This window comes from Malurus melanocephalus, unplaced genomic scaffold (assembly GCF_030028575.1).
Source record: "Malurus melanocephalus ecotype Western Australia unplaced genomic scaffold, MMel_1.1 scaffold_57, whole genome shotgun sequence".
Taxonomy (NCBI): Eukaryota; Metazoa; Chordata; class Aves; order Passeriformes; family Maluridae; genus Malurus; species Malurus melanocephalus.
This window is the reverse complement of record NW_026623289.1, coordinates 1,934,323-1,954,679: the sequence shown is the minus strand read 5'-3', so window position 1 is coordinate 1,954,679 and position 20,357 is coordinate 1,934,323. Positions and strand designations below refer to the sequence as shown.

The 20,357-nt window shown below is 41.4% G+C and overlaps 1 protein-coding gene across 1 annotated transcript in view; it reads left to right on the top strand.

The window, feature by feature from the left end:
- The window catches only part of RCOR1 (REST corepressor 1), a 79,935-nt gene extending 63,479 nt beyond the window's left edge, over positions 1 to 16,456 (top strand). Inside the window, exons 6-12 of the mRNA XM_057365763.1 lie at positions 587 to 705; positions 4,099 to 4,177; positions 8,689 to 8,883; positions 9,850 to 9,927; positions 10,108 to 10,165; positions 10,709 to 10,938; positions 12,067 to 16,456. Of these exons, the coding sequence (XP_057221746.1) occupies positions 587 to 705; positions 4,099 to 4,177; positions 8,689 to 8,883; positions 9,850 to 9,927; positions 10,108 to 10,165; positions 10,709 to 10,938; positions 12,067 to 12,108 (801 nt within the window). The 3' untranslated portion in view covers positions 12,109 to 16,456. The remainder of the gene's footprint in view (positions 1 to 586; positions 706 to 4,098; positions 4,178 to 8,688; positions 8,884 to 9,849; positions 9,928 to 10,107; positions 10,166 to 10,708; positions 10,939 to 12,066) is intronic.
- Positions 16,457 to 20,357: the final 3,901 nt, after the last annotated feature.

The following is a 20,357-nucleotide window of genomic DNA, read 5'->3' as shown; positions in this document are numbered from 1 at the left end:
TCATAGCTGCAGACTAATGACATTAGTGTAAGAGGACAAAAAAAAATTATGTTTTCCTGTACCCTCAATTCCCCATATAGTAATGTTTCCCCTTTTGAAAACATCTTTTGTTGAGACCTTTGAATAGACTTCACCATGTGAATGGTGTGAATAAACCTATTTAACCAAACATCAAAGATATGCTTGGGATGTTGTCTGCAATTCAGCAGTTTCTGCAATTGTGTACACGTGTCTGTGTTGGCTTTTAAGTCTGTGTTGACTTAAAACTATTATCTCAATTTCAAGGCCTCGTTTCAGATTTGCTCTTGCTGTGTTCCTCTATTCTGGAGGGAACCAGCTATTTGGTGAGTGGAAGTTTACTGAGATGCACTTCAGAGATCTTGATGTCCTAAATAGTAGGCACTAACCTGAAACATGCCCCTATAGATAATTTTTGGAAAGGCTGCAGAACTGCCTTGCTTGAGGCTTTGAGAGGATCCAATGTAAAGAGGTCAGATGTTCCTTGGAAAAAACAGACCAATTGTATGTGAACTTGTGGGGATACTTTACATATAAACMTATAAAAGGATACATGTTTAATTTACAGCTTCCTGACAAATCAATAGCCAGCCTGGTGAAATTTTACTACTCCTGGAAGAAGACAAGAACTAAAACTAGTGTGATGGACCGTCATGCTCGTAAACAAAAAAGGGAACGTGAGGAAAGGTAGGTTTGCAAGCAGAAGGGCTGTGATTGCTGCACACTGATTTCATTAGTCTATCCCAGAAATTCCTCATAGCTTGTAAGAAACTAGATGTAGGATTTTCCCCAAAACATTTCCTGGTACCACACCTTTTCCCACCCCTCTTCCCTCCTGTGCATGTTTTGCTTTGCTTAAGGCAGTTGGCAGCGAGGTGTGCTCCCTTTTTTGACACTGCAATTCCTACTTGCCTTCTAGTGCACTGGTTACTGTTCCACCACTCTAGAACTTTTTCTTTGATACCACTTGAGGGCTGAAAAATTGAAATTAAAGATGATTACAATCTGATTGGCACTGTTGTCAGCAGAGCCRGAAAAGCTGATACATGGAACAGTAAGAGGAATTCATGAAAGAGATGGAATCTGCWTTTATTTCTTCCACATGATGCTCAATAGGGTGAGAATGTGCACCTGACACAGGAAACAGGCTCCAGTGCAGGACCCCTCTCAGCCTGTGCCTGCACACACACAAACCCTTCCTCTCCTGCCTCTTAGACAACTGTGGCCAGTGTAAGGCTCCAGGACAAGCTCTGCTCTCTAAGAAAGGTGAAAGCTCTGTTCTGGAGTGACTGAGACAGGGTAGCACAGGGGAACTTTAGGATGAGCTCTCTGGCAGAGCTGTTCCAGGGAGTGCTGGGTGCTTTGGGAGAGGCTGGTGGTGTCCAGGAGGTCATTAGCTACTGAGCTTTAGCAAATGAGCTTGACTGATGCTTCTGCTGCAAGCTCACCCTCCTGGATAGCCATGCAAGCCCTGGAAGGTAACTCAGTTAGTGGCCTTGTGCRTATTGCTGTAAGTATCTGTGCAGTTATTGCCACTTGGTCACTTCACCTGGTTCTGGAGCTGAAAGAGCCTCAGAAATGCAGAGGTTTCAGGTGCCTGTGGGGAAAACAGCCTCTCTGAATAGCAGCAGATCCATCTGTTTGATRCAGGTGCCTTCTCAACCTTCTCTAAATTGCAATTAATACCTTTGCAGACCAAACTTGAGGTGTGCCTCCCTTTGAGAAACTTTTGACWTAGTTGAGGAAATTCAGCAAAAGCCTTTCCCCTCAAAGGAGTTGTTGCATTTCCCAGCTGGCTGTTTCCTGGCTCCACTGCATATGAGCAAGCCCTGTTTGGGAAGGGGGAAGAAATGTGATTCTAGGGTTGAACTCTATGACTCACTCAACCTCTCCCATCTCTCCATTAGGTCAGCAATACTTGCTTAGCAGGCAGGGCCAGAGAGAATACTGCCAACCAATTTGTCCAGTATTTTCTTAGACCTGAGTCTCTTTATCCATTCTGTTCTCTTCTCTGCAAAGGGTGTCTATTTTTCTGCTCCCCATCCTGGTTGTTGGGGTTTTTTTGTTTTAGTTTTTTGATTTTCCTACTAATTTATGGTAGGGGGYGAGGAAATCTTTTATATGGAGTATAGGTTTGTCTCGTATTATGTAGTTTAGGGTCTTTTACTACTGCCTCTCGATTTTTGTTCTTGCTCATAAATGAAATTACTGCAATTTAGAAATACACCTCTCAGTACCTAYGCCTGCTTGCTAGGAAAAGCAGCACCTCAGACCATCTGGTGAATGGGAAAGAACTGTATGATCTGCCATGCACTGTAATTTTGTAACCTTTGAGGAAGGCAGCTGAATTGAAAATCCTTAACTTGATTTACATTTGCAGCAAGCTAAGCACCAGGCCATCAGCTTGATGTTTGATTTCTATCCTTCCCTTCCATTAAGAAAAATAGTCAAAGCCCTACACCCCCAAAGGATTTGTCAGTGCAGCGATGCAGGGTGTGGAACCCATGCTGGGTGAGTTTAGGGTGCCTGGATTTTCAGGTTGTATTGTGCCATGTGGTGTTGGCAGAGCCTCAGGAATGTTCTTTGGTTGTTGTGATCAGTGTCTACAGCTGCAGAAATGGGAGCTCATGTCCAGGGAACTTGCTAGAATGCAAGAGCAGTCTACCAGCGCAGCAAAGACTGTTGTGAAAAAGCTGAAATCTGAAACTGGGYGAGAACACAAGGAAGTTCTTTTGGACATGGGGTTAAGAGAGGAGGCAGTGTGAGGTATCTCACTTRAATACCTCTATATCCCCTTTGTGGCTAGGCAGGGAAATTCCCCAACCCCTCAGATTGTCACTAATACAACTCTGAGTGCATTCAGCACCCGGTTTTCAGCAGCTGTCCTAAGTTGTCTGTGAGGGGGCTTTGTGCAGCTTTGGGAAGAAATGCTTGGGAGTTGATTCCCTGGAATTACCATTACCCAAACTAAAGGTCTTGTGAATCAGCTGATGAGCCGGGTGTCTTGGGAGAGCAGAAGTGGCTTGTACAAGTGACTGCTCTTGTGGAGGAGGATGGCAGCCTGTTCTTCCTCAGGATGTGGCTGCAGCAGGGAGGTGGCCACGTGAGTGCTGGTGCCACAGCCAAGTTCACCAGCACATGCTGTGCTTGCTGTGCCCTGTTCCCTGTGAGCACAGCCTTGCCCTGCCCTGGAGCTGTCACATACCTGCACCAGCCGATGCTCCTCAGCCCTGGCTATAAAGTCTGAGATGACAAAATAGGTTCATTTTTTGATTGTAAAAAAAAGGCTTTGATTAGATCAGCTTGTTTCTTCTGTTTCTGGGCATCATCTCAAATGGTGCAATTAACTTTGGTTGTGTACAGTACAAAAATTCTAAGTGGTGAAAATGCATCAAAAATTCTAAATGGTGAAAATGCATTTGATTTAATGTCTGATTAAAATTCCACTGGAGCCAGACTGGACAGGTGTGCCAGGGTCTCTTTCAATATGGCCCAAATTTCATGCCTATTATTACTCTGTAACTGATARCACCTTTTCTTTTCCAGGARAGAAWAAAAKGKRARTAKKTMAMTRAAAAAAAAMAAAAAAAAAAAAAAGAAAAACCAAACATTTTTTGTGCTTGTTCTTGAGGGAGTTCATCTTGTGAATGTCTGTTTTGCTAAATATTAAGGAGTTGTGTGGAATCTGTGTTTTAGCTACTTGCTGTATTTTTAAGTCTTTCTTTCTGTCTCATTTTGCCTAAAGTAAAAATGCTGAGTGTCCCATGTTCTTGAAAAGATAACTTGTGGAATTMATTTCATGTCTCTTGCCTTCATCTATGTAGGTTTATTTTGCCTAAGTACTCTGCTGAGAAGTGTTCCTGTATGTACTATCTTCGGAATTAAGAAATTATTGACTTAAACCAAAACCAAATAAAATGAACAGCAAAAAAAGCACCAACCCCCAACAAACCCACATCCTGGGAATAATACTAAGGAAAACTGGTGGGCTTGCTCTGGCATTCATGCATTTTAGCGTGGTGTTTATAGAAAAAGAGAGCCTCACAAACTAATTCAGTGCTGTTTGCTTTTGTCTTCCAGTGAGGATGAAATGGAGGAAGCAAATGGAAATAACCCTATTGATATTGAAGTTGAACAAAACAAGGAGAGCAAAAAGGAGGTATAATTCTTTTTCTTACTCCTATACAAATGAAAATGTTTACTTACTAGCTACTTCATGTAGAAGCTGACAGTATCTAATTTTCTTTTTGTGCTTTGTGTAGTTGTCATACAATAAAAGAATTGTCTTCAGAATTATTCTTAGATCAAGACAAGTATAGATAAATAAGTTATTACGGATGGAGCTGGGAAAATTTAAGACTTTAGTATCCCGTGATAATATACTATGTGGTTGTTTCCAGTCTGTTTTATTCTCTTTGGCTGTGCTAGGTTAAACCACCCTCAGTGGTTTACATCAACCTAACTGCATGGAGATGGAGCAGAAGCACATCTCCCTGTGGAGATGGCTTGGTGGAGGGGAAATAAATCCTTTTGTTCTAGATGGACCAAAAAAAGCATGCTCGTGTACGCGTTAGACTGTAAGGTATATTTCTGATGTATTGATATCCCCAGCAATAGTTGTCATTTCAGTAGCACAAGGATTGCRGCTATATTGGTGAAAAATAAAGGAGGAAGTTTTTGTCACCCTTTAATTTTGTCTGGCAGAGTGGCCTTAACCTGTTATGTCAACTCAAAATGTAGTACTTGTGTCACACTTCAGCTACTTAATTTTAAGTGGGCATAGAGTTCTRGATGAAAATAGCCCCACAAACACAACAGTTTTTAAAACCTGGTCTGCGATGCCCARCATGAAAGCATGTACTTCAGCTTCATGTGTATAACCTGCAGGTTACCTGTTACTAAATTAAAACACCTCACTGTTCAGTAGCAGCGTGGGTTGGATGTGTGAGTGTTACAGGAAGATGCTTTCCTTAAAGCCTTCTCTCCTTGAAGTTAGCTCCCTTTCCTGTTCTTTTTCTAGCCTGATTTTTCTCCCACTGTCATTCTGTTTAATTTCTTAATTTTTTTGAAAGGTTATATGTAGGGAAAACACACTAGAAATATTTAAAAACATGATCCCACACAGTCAAAAACAAAGTCCCAGAGCAACAGTCTTGTCAGTCACTGTCAGTGAGATTAATTTCTCCAACAAATAATTTTGAATGGAAATAACTGAAAAATCACAGCATTCCCATCTGCTTTTCACCATGTGGGGGTGCTCTCTAGACTTTCCAGGAAAGTTTAGCTGTTGCTTGCACTGAAGGAACCAGCACCCTTGATGTCTTCCTAGGGGCAGAGTAGATGTGGAGCTTTTTGTATTAATCCTTACAAGAAACTGAGTTCTCAGAAGCCTCAGTGACAACCAAATAGGAAGAGTTCTCACTTGGCTAAGTTGCAGCTGCRTACCGCAACTCTGTAGTGTCTTGTAAATAATCCTATTGTCTCATTTCCCATTATTTTAATAAATACGCAGTTTCGATTTTTCTGTAAGCTCTTCAGAATTTTGCATCTGTAGCAGAGCTCCCTTCAACCCCCTYTATTATTTCTTCCTTCCCAACCATTGCTAGCATGTTCTGAACTTCCTGCAGAAGAGGGAGAGAGTTCTTTACCAGCTTGACTGCATCTCTTATAAGGCCAAACCAGATCAGATGTCTGKTTTGGACAATTGCCATGAAGATGTTTTTGCAGAAAATCTTAGTGTGGGAAGAGGCTTTGTGTCCCCCTTGTCATGCTGGCACAGGCCATAGCACTCCAACCAATCTGAAACTCATGGAGCATATGCTGTCTGGCTGTGTAAGCCATGGCAGGCGGCCTTGTGGGGACCCTTCTGGACTGGAATTGTGCTGGAGGGGAAAATGAAGCTGACAGCCTTCACAGCCTGGTCAGAGTTTAGTCTGGAGAGGAGGACACTCAGGGGAGAGTCTCTCTTCTCTCTCTTCCTGAAAGGAGGTTGTAGCAAGGTGGGAGTCAGTCTCTTCTCCCAGGCAACCAGTGACAGAATGGGAGGAAATGTCCTCAAAGGGAGTTTCAGGTTGGATGTCAGAATTTTTTCACTGRCAGGGTGGTTAAGCATTGGAATGGACTGCCTAGGRAGATAGCAGAGTCACCATCTCTGGCGGTGATTAGTGCTCTCRCTTAGTGCTGTGGTTTAGTGGGCAAGGTAGTGTTTGGTCAACAGTTGGACTCTGATCTTGGAGATCTTTTCCAGCCGTAATGATTCAATGATTCTGATATTGCAGGGTCTGAACTCAGGGCTTACTGAAATGCCTTGAGACAGAGAGAGCAGGTAACCAGGGAGGGGATAAGTTCAGTCTTGATCATTAGGTTTCTYTTTTGAATGATGTGGTCAGAGGTGCGGGGGCTGTGATGTGCCAGCAGCCCCAGGACTCTTACCGTAAAGAACTTCCCTGTCCCAACTCTGCAGAGRTATTTTTTTCAGCTCTGAGACACGTTGGTTGCTGTCTGACTTCTCAGTAATACTGGGATTTCTCATAGTATCTGAAATCTCTCATCTGTTTCCTCTTTTGGGGATCATTGAAGGGGGAGTCTTCTCTTTTTTTTTTTTTTTTTTTTCTTTTACTTTCAGTGTTAGTGCAACTGTTCGGGTTTCCTCGCGTAGTGACTCCCTAATACTGAGGTCATGACCTAGACCTGATTTCTTTGTATCTTCCTAGTTCCTGGAAATGCCTCCCACCTCATTTGCTGCTTTTACATAGCTTGAGATGGCTTGAAATTTTTTKACACAGTGAAATCTGAGGAAGAGAACTTTAGGGATTTGTAAGACTGGAACTGCACTGGATAGCAATGGCAATATCTAAATAAACAGGAGCACTGCTAAATCCCTGCTAAATCCCTGTATTTTAATTCTCTCTGGTTTTCAAAAATTGATTTAATTCTAGAGAGAAATGTGTGTGGCCAGGAAAGAAGAGTTTCCGGGACAGAGTAGATGTTCCAGTTTTTGCTGGGGCCTAGAGGCATTTGGAACTGTCAGAAACTGTTCTGCTGCAGCTCTGATTCTTGTCCACAACACAAAGGAGCTTTGCATTTTTTGAACTGTGTAAAACAGTCATTTGAAACTGCTTTCATTTCTCTTTAATGTTGAGGCTTTTGGGATGTTTGCACTGCAGGCATTGCATGTTGGTCAACTGGCAGCCTGAACCTGTAGTGAGGCATTGCTGCATGGTCCTGGGAAGCAGTGTATGTAGATGAAATACGAGTGCATCTGAAATGCCTATCCATGCTGAATCATTTACCTGGCTCAGTTATCAAAGCACAGTGCAGAGCTTACCTCACTTGTTCATAGCCAGTCTGGTTTCTCCTGCTCACACTCCCTTCTGCAAAGAGAAGCAGGGGTATCCCTCCTGCAGCAGCAGGAGTTATCTCTTGCCTCTGGGCTTGCCCTAGGCATCCTATCTCATGGAGTTCTTTGCACTAAAGGATGGAAGAAAAAGGTTGAGAGCAGGCAATTTTCCACATTGCTGCTGCTGTGGGACTCTGACCTTTGTGCCCATGAGGAAGGTGAAAGCTTTTATCTGTGGCAGCTGTGCTGGAGTCCTTTGGGAGTCAGAACCTCATGCTTACTTGGGGGTTCCGTGCTCAGCCTCATGTAGTTTCCAGTGCAAGCATTTAATGCTCTCTAATGAGCAAATGCCACAAACTGTGTAGAAACTGCATGTAGCTGCAAATTAGGAAGAAAACAATAGCACCAAGTGAAGCCAATGGGTTTAAAGCTGGCAGTGATCAAGTAGAGGATTCAGATGCACAGTCTCCCGTCTCTGCTTTTTCTCTCCCTGTCACCCTTCTGTTCTGTGTTCTTGGCCAGGCTCCAGTCACTGGGTAATAAATCTTAGGTATGAGTTGATTGTTGAAAATCACTTCTGGAAGAAATGGTTTTGCTCTCTTAGAATCAGGTGTGCTCTTGAAAGGTCTATAGTATAGTGTCCTGGCTAATCTACCTGTCTTTGCTTTAGACATAAGGGTTTAAAAATAGTAAGTGGTCTCTGAAATACTCCTTTTCCCAAAAAAGACTTTATTTTAGGCAAAACTGCACCATTTTGATGGAACACTCGATACACTAGAGCTATGCAAGAAAATTTGGCTTCCAAGAAATGGTGTAACAATCTAAGAATTACTGTGCTGTCACCTCACTCCTTTATCCTTTTGCCTTTAAATAAATTTGGTTTATTCCTTCTCCCRTCTGGCAGGTAGTAAAACAAGTCTTGGTAGACTGTTTTAGTTATGTTCTTTCTGTCTCCACACTTCACTTTGTTTCCTTCAAGTGTTCAGTTAGACCTGATGATGAAAACAAGAAGAGGGGGTTTGGAGGTTTGAAAATAACCAGAACATTTAACTGCTGCAAAACTGGGCATCTGGCTCCCAAAATGAGAATGGGCAGAGAAGGCAACCACAGTATCTCTGTAAACACTGAAAGCTGSTAAAGAAAAGGAGTGATTTGTGTAAGGCAGTTTGTATGACGTGCTACTTACGGCAAAAATGTCTTCCTGTCTGTAAACTGTCTTTGTCGTTCTCCAGCCTTTGATRATGGCTAAAAGTCATTGAGTCACAAAATGGTTTGAGTTGGAAGGGGTCTCTWAAGATACCTAGTTTTGTAAAATGACTGCTGTTTGCCAGGTGCCACCTGCTGAAACTGTCCCTCAGGTGAAGAAGGAGAAGCACAGTACACAGGCCAAGAACAGAGCGAAGAGGAAACCTCCCAAAGGAATGTTCCTTTCCCAGGAAGATGTGGAGGCTGTTTCTGCCAACGCAACAGCTGCTACCACTGTACTCAGACAACTGGACATGGAGTTGGTCTCAATCAAACGACAGGTATGAATGGGATAGCACAGGAATAACTGCTGCGTTTGGTGGTAGWGCCTGTTGCAGTCTGCAAAGTTGGCAGGAATTCATAGCTTGGCAGTGGTGATGTACAAYAAGCTGCTGTCCTGGTGCTCCGAATGCAGCTCTGGGTTTTACAGCTCTTATGTTTTAGTTCTGTGGGCAAGCCTACTTTAGACCTGAAGTGAAGCAAGGAAAAGTTCATAGCAGGGCCTTGAAGGAACATTTGTTGGCACTTAGTTTTTCTTGCAGTTCAGAATTCCTTCTATTTTAACTGTACCTTTCCTCAGGTGACATTGGTTTCAGCAGTATCCAATTTCCGTCTGCAGCAGCTGGTTTGTTTTGCCTTCTCATATGGTACTTTCAGAAGAGGCAGATATGTCTGGCTTAGTCTTTCTTAGACCGTTGTCATACAAACTTCCTATGTACCTTTTGCTTCCCTGATGGATCTGCCTCTTAAACAAATGTTTTTCAAATATCTGTGAATAAAGACAACTTTAATATGTGAGTTTGTCGCCTAGATCTGWGCATTTTGCTATTTCTAAAGCAGAGATCTGTTTCGAGCTCTTTACTAAACTTAATGGAATTGGTATTTTGGCCTGAAGCCTTTTTCTTGGCACTCTGGGAGAAGCTGAATTCTTTAGCAGTCTTTGATTCATTACTTGCTGCAAATGGGGTTGGTCTTCTTATGCTGGGCTTTATACAAACCTGGAACTTGAGGAAGTTCTTGCTCTGAATAACTTGTAGACAGTGAAGAATAAATTAAATGGGATCTCCTGAATTGCCACTGCTTCTGCTTTACATTATTCCAATATAACAAACTTTCTTTTTGGAAAAGGTAGGCTGTGAGGAAAATTGGAAAGCTGATTTTGTGAGGTTCCTGCCAAGACTTCTGRAAAAAGGCTTGTCCAAAGATATTTTTTAATCCTTGTTAAAGGAATGAAACTTCCTTTTCAGATTCAGAATATCAAACAGACAAACAGCGCACTCAAAGAAAAACTTGAAGGTGGTATAGAACAATACAGACTTCCAGAGGTGAGATCATTTTCTGAACTTCGTTAATTATGAAGATAAATGCTAATGATTTCACTAACAGTTAATTCCTTGTTGCACTTTGGAGAGGTTTTATGAGCTCAGATACAAGTGAAACTATATAAATAAAGTTACCTAATTTTCTTTTTTTTTTTTTTTTTTTTTTTTTTTTTTTCTGTCTAGGTTGTCCAGAAATTTAATGCACGTTGGACCACAGATGAGCAGCTTCTTGCTGTGCAAGGTATGGCACTACAAGTTTATTTGTACTTCAGTTATTGATAGTCAAAACCCTGCTGCATTTCAGAGCTGAGTTTCCCTTCAGTGGCTAGTGAAARACTGATGTTGCTTCGTACTAATGCCCAAAGAATGTATTTGAACAAGGAAACAGTATTCCCCCTTCCCCTCCCGGAGCAATATAAATTGCATCATATGAATGTTTGCAAACAATGCTTGTCCAAGCTTTCAGAAGGTGAAACTCTGCTGGAGTTACTGTTGTGCTCTTTGCCTGTKTAACTTTTCAAGTAGTACAGGCAGATTTAAACAAGTCTTGTACATTTGACTCTGCCCATCTTTTACTACACCTCTATTTACTTCTCTTCTCCAGGGCTAGTCTTAACTGTCTCTCTTGCCCAATCTATACATTTTTTTTTATCCTGGATTATTCTGAAAAAGGCTTGAAAACTTGACAGAAGTTCAGTTTTGGTTCTTTATGCTGTGACTTGAGCCTGATTTGTTGTCTTTGTGGAAATAACACATTGCTTTTGTTTCTCTTTGTTGCTTTTAGCAATCAGGAAATACGGCCGAGACTTTCAGGCAATCTCTGATGTGATTGGAAACAAATCTGTGGTGCAAGTGAAAAACTTTTTTGTAAATTATCGACGCCGTTTCAACATAGATGAAGTCCTACAGGAGTGGGAGGCAGAGCACGGCAAAGAGGAGACAAATGGAACCAATAGCCAGAAGCCTGTAAAATCCCCTGATAATTCCACTAAAATGTCTGAAGAGGAAGATGAGGTAAATCCAATTTAAAAGTCACTTTAATCTGAGCTCAGTTCAGGTGTGTTTGTGTGTATTTATGTATATACAGTCTTTGCAAAAGCCATTTTGGCAGTCTTCAATCTCAGCATATTTCACTTCATCTGGAGATACAATTCCAGTACTGATTTTGAGAATTGGGAAATCCAGACTTGTAGGAAAGTGAAAAAAGAACAGTAAATTTGCAGCCTTCTGAAAGTATGTCATCAGACATGTATGTTATTTTTTGCTGCTGAAATCCCATGCATCTTTATCTCACTTGRATGATTTCTCTGCACTCAGTTCTCCCAAGTCTTCTAGGTTTGGCTTTGTAGCACTACAGAGTCTTCTGAGCCAAACTCCCTCTTTCATTTTTGATGAGTGAGTGGTTTCACTCAGGTGAAGGGAAGAAAGCTATGAACAAGATAAGTGTGTGAAACTTCATTCTGGAATTACCTAAAGGCAAAGTTTCCTCAATTTTACAGCTGCTTCTGTGAAGACAGAAAATCTAGGAGCAGCTTGTCTTTGATGGAGATTCACAGAGTTAACACTTCTCCAAAGGCCATGTAGGTTTGAACTTAACAAAGACAGAGTAGGATGTTTAAGGTATGGAAGTTAGTTACAAAAATTTCCTATTAACACGGTTTTGGAAAAGAAAACCTTGGTAGAGGTGTGGCTGGTGCCTGCTCTTGAGGGCACTTGCACAGGCAGTGTCTGGTCAAGTRGGTGGACTCAGCAGTAGCCAGAAGACTTTGCTGGCCTGACACTGAAGTCCTTTGGGTGCTTTCTTCCCTTGGTCTGGCCACCAGCCTGGTGAAATGTTCATCAGACCTCTGAGGGCTTTGGGCTTTTTCGTAGCAAGTGGCCGCAGTTCCTTTTATTTGAAGGGGTGAAGTGAGGCTTCTGTTATAAAACAGCATCAACTCCAGTCTTAATTCTTGTGTATTTATATTCCCAACAACAAACCCCAGTGTGCCTCAGAATAGGGGAAGCTGCTGGAATTCTTCCTTTGTGCCAGGTTTGTCTGTTTTTTCACTGTCAGTAGCTGGGCTGAAGTTTGGAGATGCAGAAAAGCCTATGTGTATTCATTTTAAACTAAATGTCTGCTTTTTCCTCCCTTCCCTCCAGGCTACTTCTGTTCTTGATGTCAGATATGCATCTGCTTCGTGAGAAGGTGCTGTAGCCTAGAACAATTTGTGTTGACTACTGTGTTATCCAGGATATCAGGTATTAGCAAACCTCAGACAGCCATCTGCATCATATCTGTGGACAAGCAGCTATTACCAAAAAAAAGGCAAACGCTTCCAGTCCTGTGCTACATCTGCCTTAATCTCCCCTCATTCCTCCATACTGCCTCCACTTTCTTTCAAAAGCACCCAGGTAGCTCAGCTCTGCATTTCACCAACGTCATGCTTAAGCATGGGGACTTCTAGAACCAGTAACACCTGTCTATAAATTTTGACCAACCTGCAAAACAAGGAGCTCCTTAGCAGCCCCACAGTAACTCTACACGTTAGGAGTTCTTATAATACTTGGTCCGTAGGGTATAAGTATGTATTGCTGCATGGCCTTGTGGTCTCCGCTTCCTGTGTATTCTTACGATGACACTATGATTAGTGAGCTTTCTATAAAGGAGGGGCCTGTGCACATGCCAGCCGTGTCAGGTTTGTTCTGCGATGACAGGACATGTTAGCGAGCAATCATGAGAAATGCAAAGTGATAGGAAATGTTATTTCTGAGGTTTGGTCAGTCCAAGGTTGTAGATGTAACTCATTACACTTCTGGTTTGTGCAATTCTTTCCACTGTATTTGTGTGTTCTTTCTTCATAGAAAGCTCCCTAATTGAGCATTTTATTCCTGTATATTTTAATGGCTTTTATTTAGTGCAAAAGGGAATACTTAACCTGAAACTGTTTGATACGCTATTTAACCCCTGGCATTCAGCATTTGCATTGTAACTTGTTAAGTGAGTGCTACACAACTTTCTTTTTCCTGATCCTCTGTGGGATTAAGTCAAAACAACTTTCTCTGGTGCCTCTCCTTTTGGGGAATATGTGCCTTTTTGCATTTGGCTACCATAGATCACTTTCTGTCCCAGTGTCTCATTCCTCTTCAGAGCGCTGTTTGCCAAAGACATCAAACTGCTTCTCCCACTGGAAGTTTGGACGAGGGTTGGAGCATCAAATTCAACCTTCAAGAGTTTTTGGTTTCTTGGAAGTGTAATGGAGAAGGACTGGGTTAATTTTCATTGGCCATTTTAACCCTTCTGAAGCACACATCGCTTTCATGTTGTGAACCAAAATATGCAATTTAAAATCTAAGAGGTGCTTTTCCAAATACTTGGTGCATGCAGCTTTCAAATCCCAGCCCTCTGCCCAGATGGCCCGTGCTGTGGCCTCTCTAGCTGGCTTGAACTGGAGCTGTTCTTGCAAGTCCTGTGGGAGGACTTTGCACCTTGAACAAGGTGGTTRCTGACTGCCGAGCAGACACTGTCCAGGGAAGCTAGAAGCAGCAGTATTACTTCTTGTCCAATRGAAAGCTGCAAAATAACACTAGTCACAAAGCATTTTAAAATGGTTAATTTAATGATGTTGGAAGAAACCATCAGGTGTCTTTGCAGATGGAAAAAAGGACCGTTCTTACCTCTCTTCCTCTGCAGAGTATTCAAGCCAAGGTGGCACACAGTGATATACAGCACCAGCCTTTCTTAACATAACTTGAAATGGGCTAGCCCGTGGCCTGAGGTGGTGGAGCTCAGAGCTGAGCCCTTGGTGCTGAGGTTTGGCTGCTGGGCTGTGCCATGCTGTGTGCTGGGGTGGCTCTGCTCTCTGTGCCCGAGCAGGGCAGGCTAATGCCAGCTGGGCAACAGAGCCAGCTCTGGCACCTGCTGCAGTGTGGACACAGCCCAAGGAAAGGCAGGGGAGGTGGCCTCGTGTAGCACTGGGCTGTGGCCTTCCCCTTGGGCTGTGAGAGAGGAAAGGAATTCAGCATCACAAACTGGGCAGCAACACAYGGGCACAGAGCAGGGAGAGATTTCCTAGGGCACGTTAGAGTGTGGAGCCCCAAAAGGGCCTGTTTAAGGCACTTGGCAGCTGTTTCTGAGCAGTTCCATTCTAGTAGCTCCAGAGGGATCCTCCAAGGTGTTGGGAGGATGAGAGGGAACTATTCCCTGTCCTCTGCATTGCTGTTTGTGTCTCTACAGCTGTTGCTGTGAGCTGGCAGCTCTGGTGGTGGTTCAGATGTTCTTCAGATCTGTGCCAGGTGGAGCTGGGAGTCTCTGGTGGGAAGGAMTGCTAGGTGTGAATTAGGAATAAAGACCGGGCAAATAGCACTGTGAATCCAGTTGACAGTTGTGGTGTAAAGCAATGCTGCTCTTTAGAAACACTCTAGTATTAAATATTAAACCTCCTGCTGGTACCAATGCATGGAGACAGGTCCTCGCTGGTGTGGGAGCTCACATCCCAGCTGGGGGAACTCATCAGGAGAGGCTTCTGCTGGAGGCTTAGTTACCTGTGAGGACTTCTCATCAGTTTTTTGCCCTCAAATCTGTCCATCTTATGATCAGAAAAGTTGTGTTTTGGCTTCATCCCCATGGGGTAGGGGGAAACGTGTATAATTTGTGATATTAGGAAGAAAAAAGTTGTTTAATTACTTTTCAGTTGACTGCTATCTTATTGTAGTTGATACATGCAATATAATAGCACTGTATTTTAAACGTTTAGTTTTTTACATTCTCTTGAACTATGTTTTTAAATGCGATAAAATCATTTTAGCTTTTGAAATGGTTTGACCTTGTTTAGATGAAGACCCTCTTTTTCTTTTGTTACATGGGTCAAGCATTAGATACATCAACTGGTTGCATTCTGACTAGAAGGGTCCACAAAGATAACTGCATAAGATAGAATATTCACTTAAATTTTGTTTCTTAAACTATCAATGTGAATGTCATAATTATATATATTTTGTGGAAAATGGGAAATTATTTCTCCTAAGTATAAGTTATTGTGCAAAATATGGTATCGTTAAAGAAAATGATAGTTTAAGTTTTAGTTTTAGAAATCTTAAAGATATAAAAGTGTATTGCATATGCATAAACAAATTTCATTTGTTCTATTTAATTTTATGTAGTTGTGTAAAGTGCTAGGTAACTTCTTTTTTCACTTACCCATTAAAACAACCTTGTTACTTGAATATTCGTGTTTAACTGGTTTGAAACAGTGATCAATTTTTGTAATATAATCTTATAACCAAGGGAAAAATATCCATGCCTCAGTTGTGCTTAACAGTGAAGCAACAATGTACAATCAGATGCTTAAGACCATAGTAGCCATACCTGGTAGTGCAACCACAATGGTTGTGTCTCAATATATTTAATACCAATGGGGATAATGGTTTCTTAATATATTTTTACAAGTTTGCAACCAGAAAGACCCCATAAATATCCACTAGAACACTTTTTTAGTAGTTAAATTAAGAGTGAAACTCTTACTCTCTTAAAGCAATGTCCTGACAAACATTTTTCTTTCYTGTACAAATACATCAGAAACATTATGTATTAAAATACACTCATTGTCACTTTAAATTTCAGTTTTTATTCTATGAAATCGCTAATATGCTGTTGGTATTCTTGCACACCAAATATGAGCCAAACAGTGCATTACACTAACTTGATCACTGGATTTGTGAACAAAAATCTCCAAGTCAATGAATTGCAAAAATATCATAGGAGATTTTTTTTTTATAATGCATTTTTTTCAAATTGGAATGAATTTGTGCACAGCTCATTCAGTGATGAGTGGCCCAAAATTTTACAAAAAAAAGGAGAAAAAATATTTTATTAGCTCCAGCTTGTCTTCAGTAAGTCAAAAACTAGTGATCTTGTGCAATGCCCCTAAAGCAAATACTTTCTGCCACTCCCTGGATTAATGCAGCTTTTCCTGTTGATAGTAAAGCACAATTGCAGTGAAAGTTACAGTTCAGAAGATGGAAGGTCAGTATAGTCTATGCATGTTGTATAATAATGAGTGTTTACATTCATATTCTCCTAAAATAAAATTTATACTGGAGTGTATAGTATTCCATTATGTAGATTTTATCAATTTTGTTAACTGCTTATAGATTGCTTAAAAAGTTTTTTCAAGATTTTAAAAGATGTATAAGGTTAAGTTTGCAAATATAATGGAAATGCTGTATAGCTTTTGAAGTGACGAAATACTCGTTGGGATTTTAAAGAAAGTTGTAATAATGCTGTTGTAAGTAATATTTTAAATGTCTTTTTTGCCTGTTTTCTATTATTCAGCACACTTACTGTGATGAATGTTCATAGCATTATAAAATTGCTTAGCCACTGAAAAGTAACATTTGGTTTTGGATTATTTTACTGTATGAGGAATTATAGTGGGGTAAATTCCTTTGTGAAATTCTACATAATTCATTTTTCTATGATTTCCAATGTTTGCTGACATCAAATAAAATTTTTTCAAGCCATTGATGTAATAAAATACGTAGTAAAATGTTATTGATGTAAAGTGTGGTTCTGATGTGTAACTGACCCCCTACCTTTCAGATTTTGGTCAGGACATGCAAAAGGGSTTTGTCCCTTCCTGACAGTGTCATCCCTAAGATAAGGAGGACTTGAACAATAAACTGCTGCCCTCTGCTTCATGTAGCAAGCACTTGGCTGTACAAATCAACAAGATTTTCGTTTTTGTCCCACAGTGAAAGAAATGCTTTTAAAATACATAGGAAAAGCAAAACTTGCCTTCAAAGCCTAGCAGTGGGCAGTGTTGCTATTGAAGATGCAACAAAAGGGCAGGAAATTATTGCACCTCAGGATTTTCAGGAAGATCATGCTTTCTGTCTTYACACTCTGGGGTGCTGCTAATGCTAAATGCAGAAGCACAGGCAAGACTTTATGGGGCTGTTAGGGGGAAGCTGCTTTGCCTTGCCTTGTTACACTGAGCAGTGCTCTGGGAGCCCAGGGTTGGTGTGGGACAGGTGACAAGAACTCCTCTGAGTTGCTCGTGTATGTTAAAGGCAGCAGGACACTGGTGCTTTCCAGCTCTGCAGCCTATGGAGGGCAGGAATTAGTCATGCCTTTCTATATCATAAAGCAAAGGGGTGGGGAGGGACGCAGGCTTGGGGTTTTGGAAGAACAGACAGCATTTTTGAGAGCTGAGGGTGTTTCCTTACTGGAAAGCATTCCTTTCAATTTTCCTGCTGGTAGAGAATATGGTACCAATATTATGAGGTAGCAATCTGCTTTTTTAGGGGAGATATTTGACGTGAAGCGCTTAAACCTTCAATACAAACCAGCCCTTCTTGCCCATGTGCCCCTCAACCCCAAAGTAAAACAAAGAGAAACAAATAAAAAAGAAGGAACTTCCTTTAAATCAGGTGAGGAAATGGGGATTTCCCCTGCCTGAACATGTCCTCTCCTGAGGAGTCCAGAAGCAAAGGTAAAGAAATACCTCTGTGTTTCTGAAAACACAGGTGCTGTATCTGTGCCTGGTAATGGTATATGTTTGTAAATGGGAATATGCAGCATTGAATTAATGAATTATTCCTGATAGCCTGTCCTGCATAAACCAATTGGAATCTGAGCATACTGACACTGAGCACTTTTCCCTTAGGGTAGATGTTGCTCTGCAGGATGTGGTACAAGCTGGAGTTCAGGTGGAAAGGGAATGGTGCAATGTTGATGCTGTTAAGTGTGCTGAGGTCTTAATCTGATCCCCAAGTATCAGTTTTGATCTAATTTCATAAACCATCTTCCATTCTGAAAGATGCAGAATGATGTTTGAGAGAGAAAACCAGACATTAAACCTGTTACTGATTTCTAAAGCATGCTCTGGCTTATCTGCCCAAATAGCCTTTGGAGGAGTAACAGCAAATGCAATTTCTGGTCTTGCTTTTAGTAAACAGTCAACAAAATGTGTGTGTACAAATGAACTTGAACAAAACAAAAACATTCTGTGAAGGGCCTGCCAGCAGTGGTAGAGATGGTGTTTTCCTTTGCTGCAAAAGGGCTAAGGAGAGAATCATGGTAAAATTTTATGGGAACTAAGTTTCTAAGGTCATCAAAGAAGGGAATTCTTGAGGAGAGTACCATAGAGGAGGTCTGAACTTTGATAGATAGAGAAATCACCTGGAAGTTTCCCCTGCTGAAAGGGGAGAAGTTTGTATGGAGGAAGGCTGCAGGCCTAGCCTAACCAGTGCAAAAAGGGCAGGAATTTCTGATTTGGGTAATAACATTGGCCAGATAAGGAGTTCCAACTGGGCAAATCAGGAAATGGGAGTCACGTCATGCTGAGTTCTTGTTTGTAGCTGGAGATGAGGGTGTGGGAGAGGTGTGGTGTTTGTTCTGATTTTGGACGTGTCCTTAGTTTTCATGAAGTTACWTTGCAATAAGAGAAGGTATGTGGAATTATGGAAATAAAATGTGAACTGGGAGATGCTTTCCCAATCTGCACACTTTGGGGGAACAGACCTAATTTGTCTGACATCTAGCATGTGAGACTGTCTTAGCAAGGCCTGAATAAGCTTTTGAAATGGAAGATGAGACTCTGTGTGTGTGACAAAAYGGAACTGATTTCTAAAAGAAAAAGATGAATAGGAGATCTAGGCAGCTGCAGACTTCTTGATGCTGCTTTGTGTGTTCAAGGTTTAGAATAAGACATGATGAAAAGGTGAATTAGGTGAATTAATGAAATAGAAGAATGGGTTCAGTGGGTTTGCCAGATCTCCACGTGTGCCTGACTAGTCTATGGTAAGGTGCAGGATTCATCTGTGGATAAGGATATCACTGCCTGAGCTCGCTGTCCAGAATCCCTTAGAGAGAAATAAGCTTTTCTAGGGTATAATTAATTTAATCCTAAATTAGATGTTGAAAACTGATCTAATGTATTACATCCTGAAAGTGCTTATTCCTTTCCTTATTATAGATCAAGGTAGAGCCTAGGGCTCTGTCTCTGATGTGTGAATTGGGCATTAACCACACTGGTGCCATTGCTGCCTGGGCTTAACCCAAGRGGGGACAAGGACTTGGGCCCTTCACTGCAAAGCTGGACACTGTACTTGGAGCTGGACAAAAAATGTTGATGCCTCATACCAGTGCTTTGGATAATGTGTTCCTGAAACAAGATAGAGTGGGGAATCTGGGATGGCTGTAAACTTCTGGAGCTTTTAGACAAGTATGTCCTCCTCAAGATCCCAAAGTTTTATTGCATGTTGAAGTACGCCTCTGATTACAGAACTGGCTCTCCTGTGCTTGGAACATTTTAAATGCTCTGGAAATGGACCTTCATTGTKTGTGGTACCTCACCGGGCTAAATATCCATTCCTTTGAGCCCTGTATCCCACTCACTTGAAGGGAGAGCTCAGGTTAAAAGTGTCCTGTGAAGAAGTGTCACTAATGCTGAAAATGTTATCTATTTTTTACCGTTTTTACCCTTTCCAGTACAATTTTAGGGAGAGCTTATCTAATGCCAAAAGTAACATTGTGTCTCTTATCAATATGTTGTGCTGTTAATGCTCTCAAAAAAATAAATTAAAACCAACTATTAATAAACCAAACCCAAAAGCAGTCAATTGGATGTTCTCCTTTGAGCTAATTCCCTTTTGCTGCGTGACTGGTTCTCCCCCTTGTACGGTCAAGTCTCACTGGCGCAAATATTCCGAGGAGATAACTTTTAAGCTTAAACAAATTATCCTTTAAAAGTATTTGTATAAAGATTTCAGTTTCTGCAATTAATCATGGGAGGCCRTGGGTTCAGTGCCGTGCCTTGCTCGGGAAGCAAACAATACCCTGTGCCTGTGCTCCATCATAAGCAGCCTCTCACTTTGACTTTCAATGAGTGACCCAGAACCACCGTGGGATTTAGCAGCAGAAAAATAATTTAAGAGAACTGTTCCATGCACACAGGGAAGATAAACTAGTCAAGCAATTTGTTATGAACAATGCCTTTAGCCCAAGGCATGGATGGATAACTTCTCTTCCTCATGGTTTTATTTTAGTGCATTGTTAGCAGTGAGTACTGGGATCTGCCAGGGCTTCAGATTTGTGGTTCAGAATTCAGTGTCAAGAAAAAAGATCATAATAAATATCAACTGTCTTGCATCTTCTCTTCCCTCAAATGTGCACTGCCTAGGGCCTCCATAATGAGAAATATACTGAGTCCTCTACTGCCAGCCTGGCTCTCAAGGTGCAGAGAAAATCTCTTGCAATATGAGSAGAAAACTTGATTTTTGTATTTGTGTATGTGTATATAAATATATATTTGTGTGTGTATAAATATATAAAAACTACCTATGACACACTAAGTTGGGAAATCTGCTGGATTTCCCAAGATATTTTTTGTATTAATGCTTTAAACCACAAGTCCCCCAAATGAAGGGGTGTAGCCCCTGCTGTAGGCATT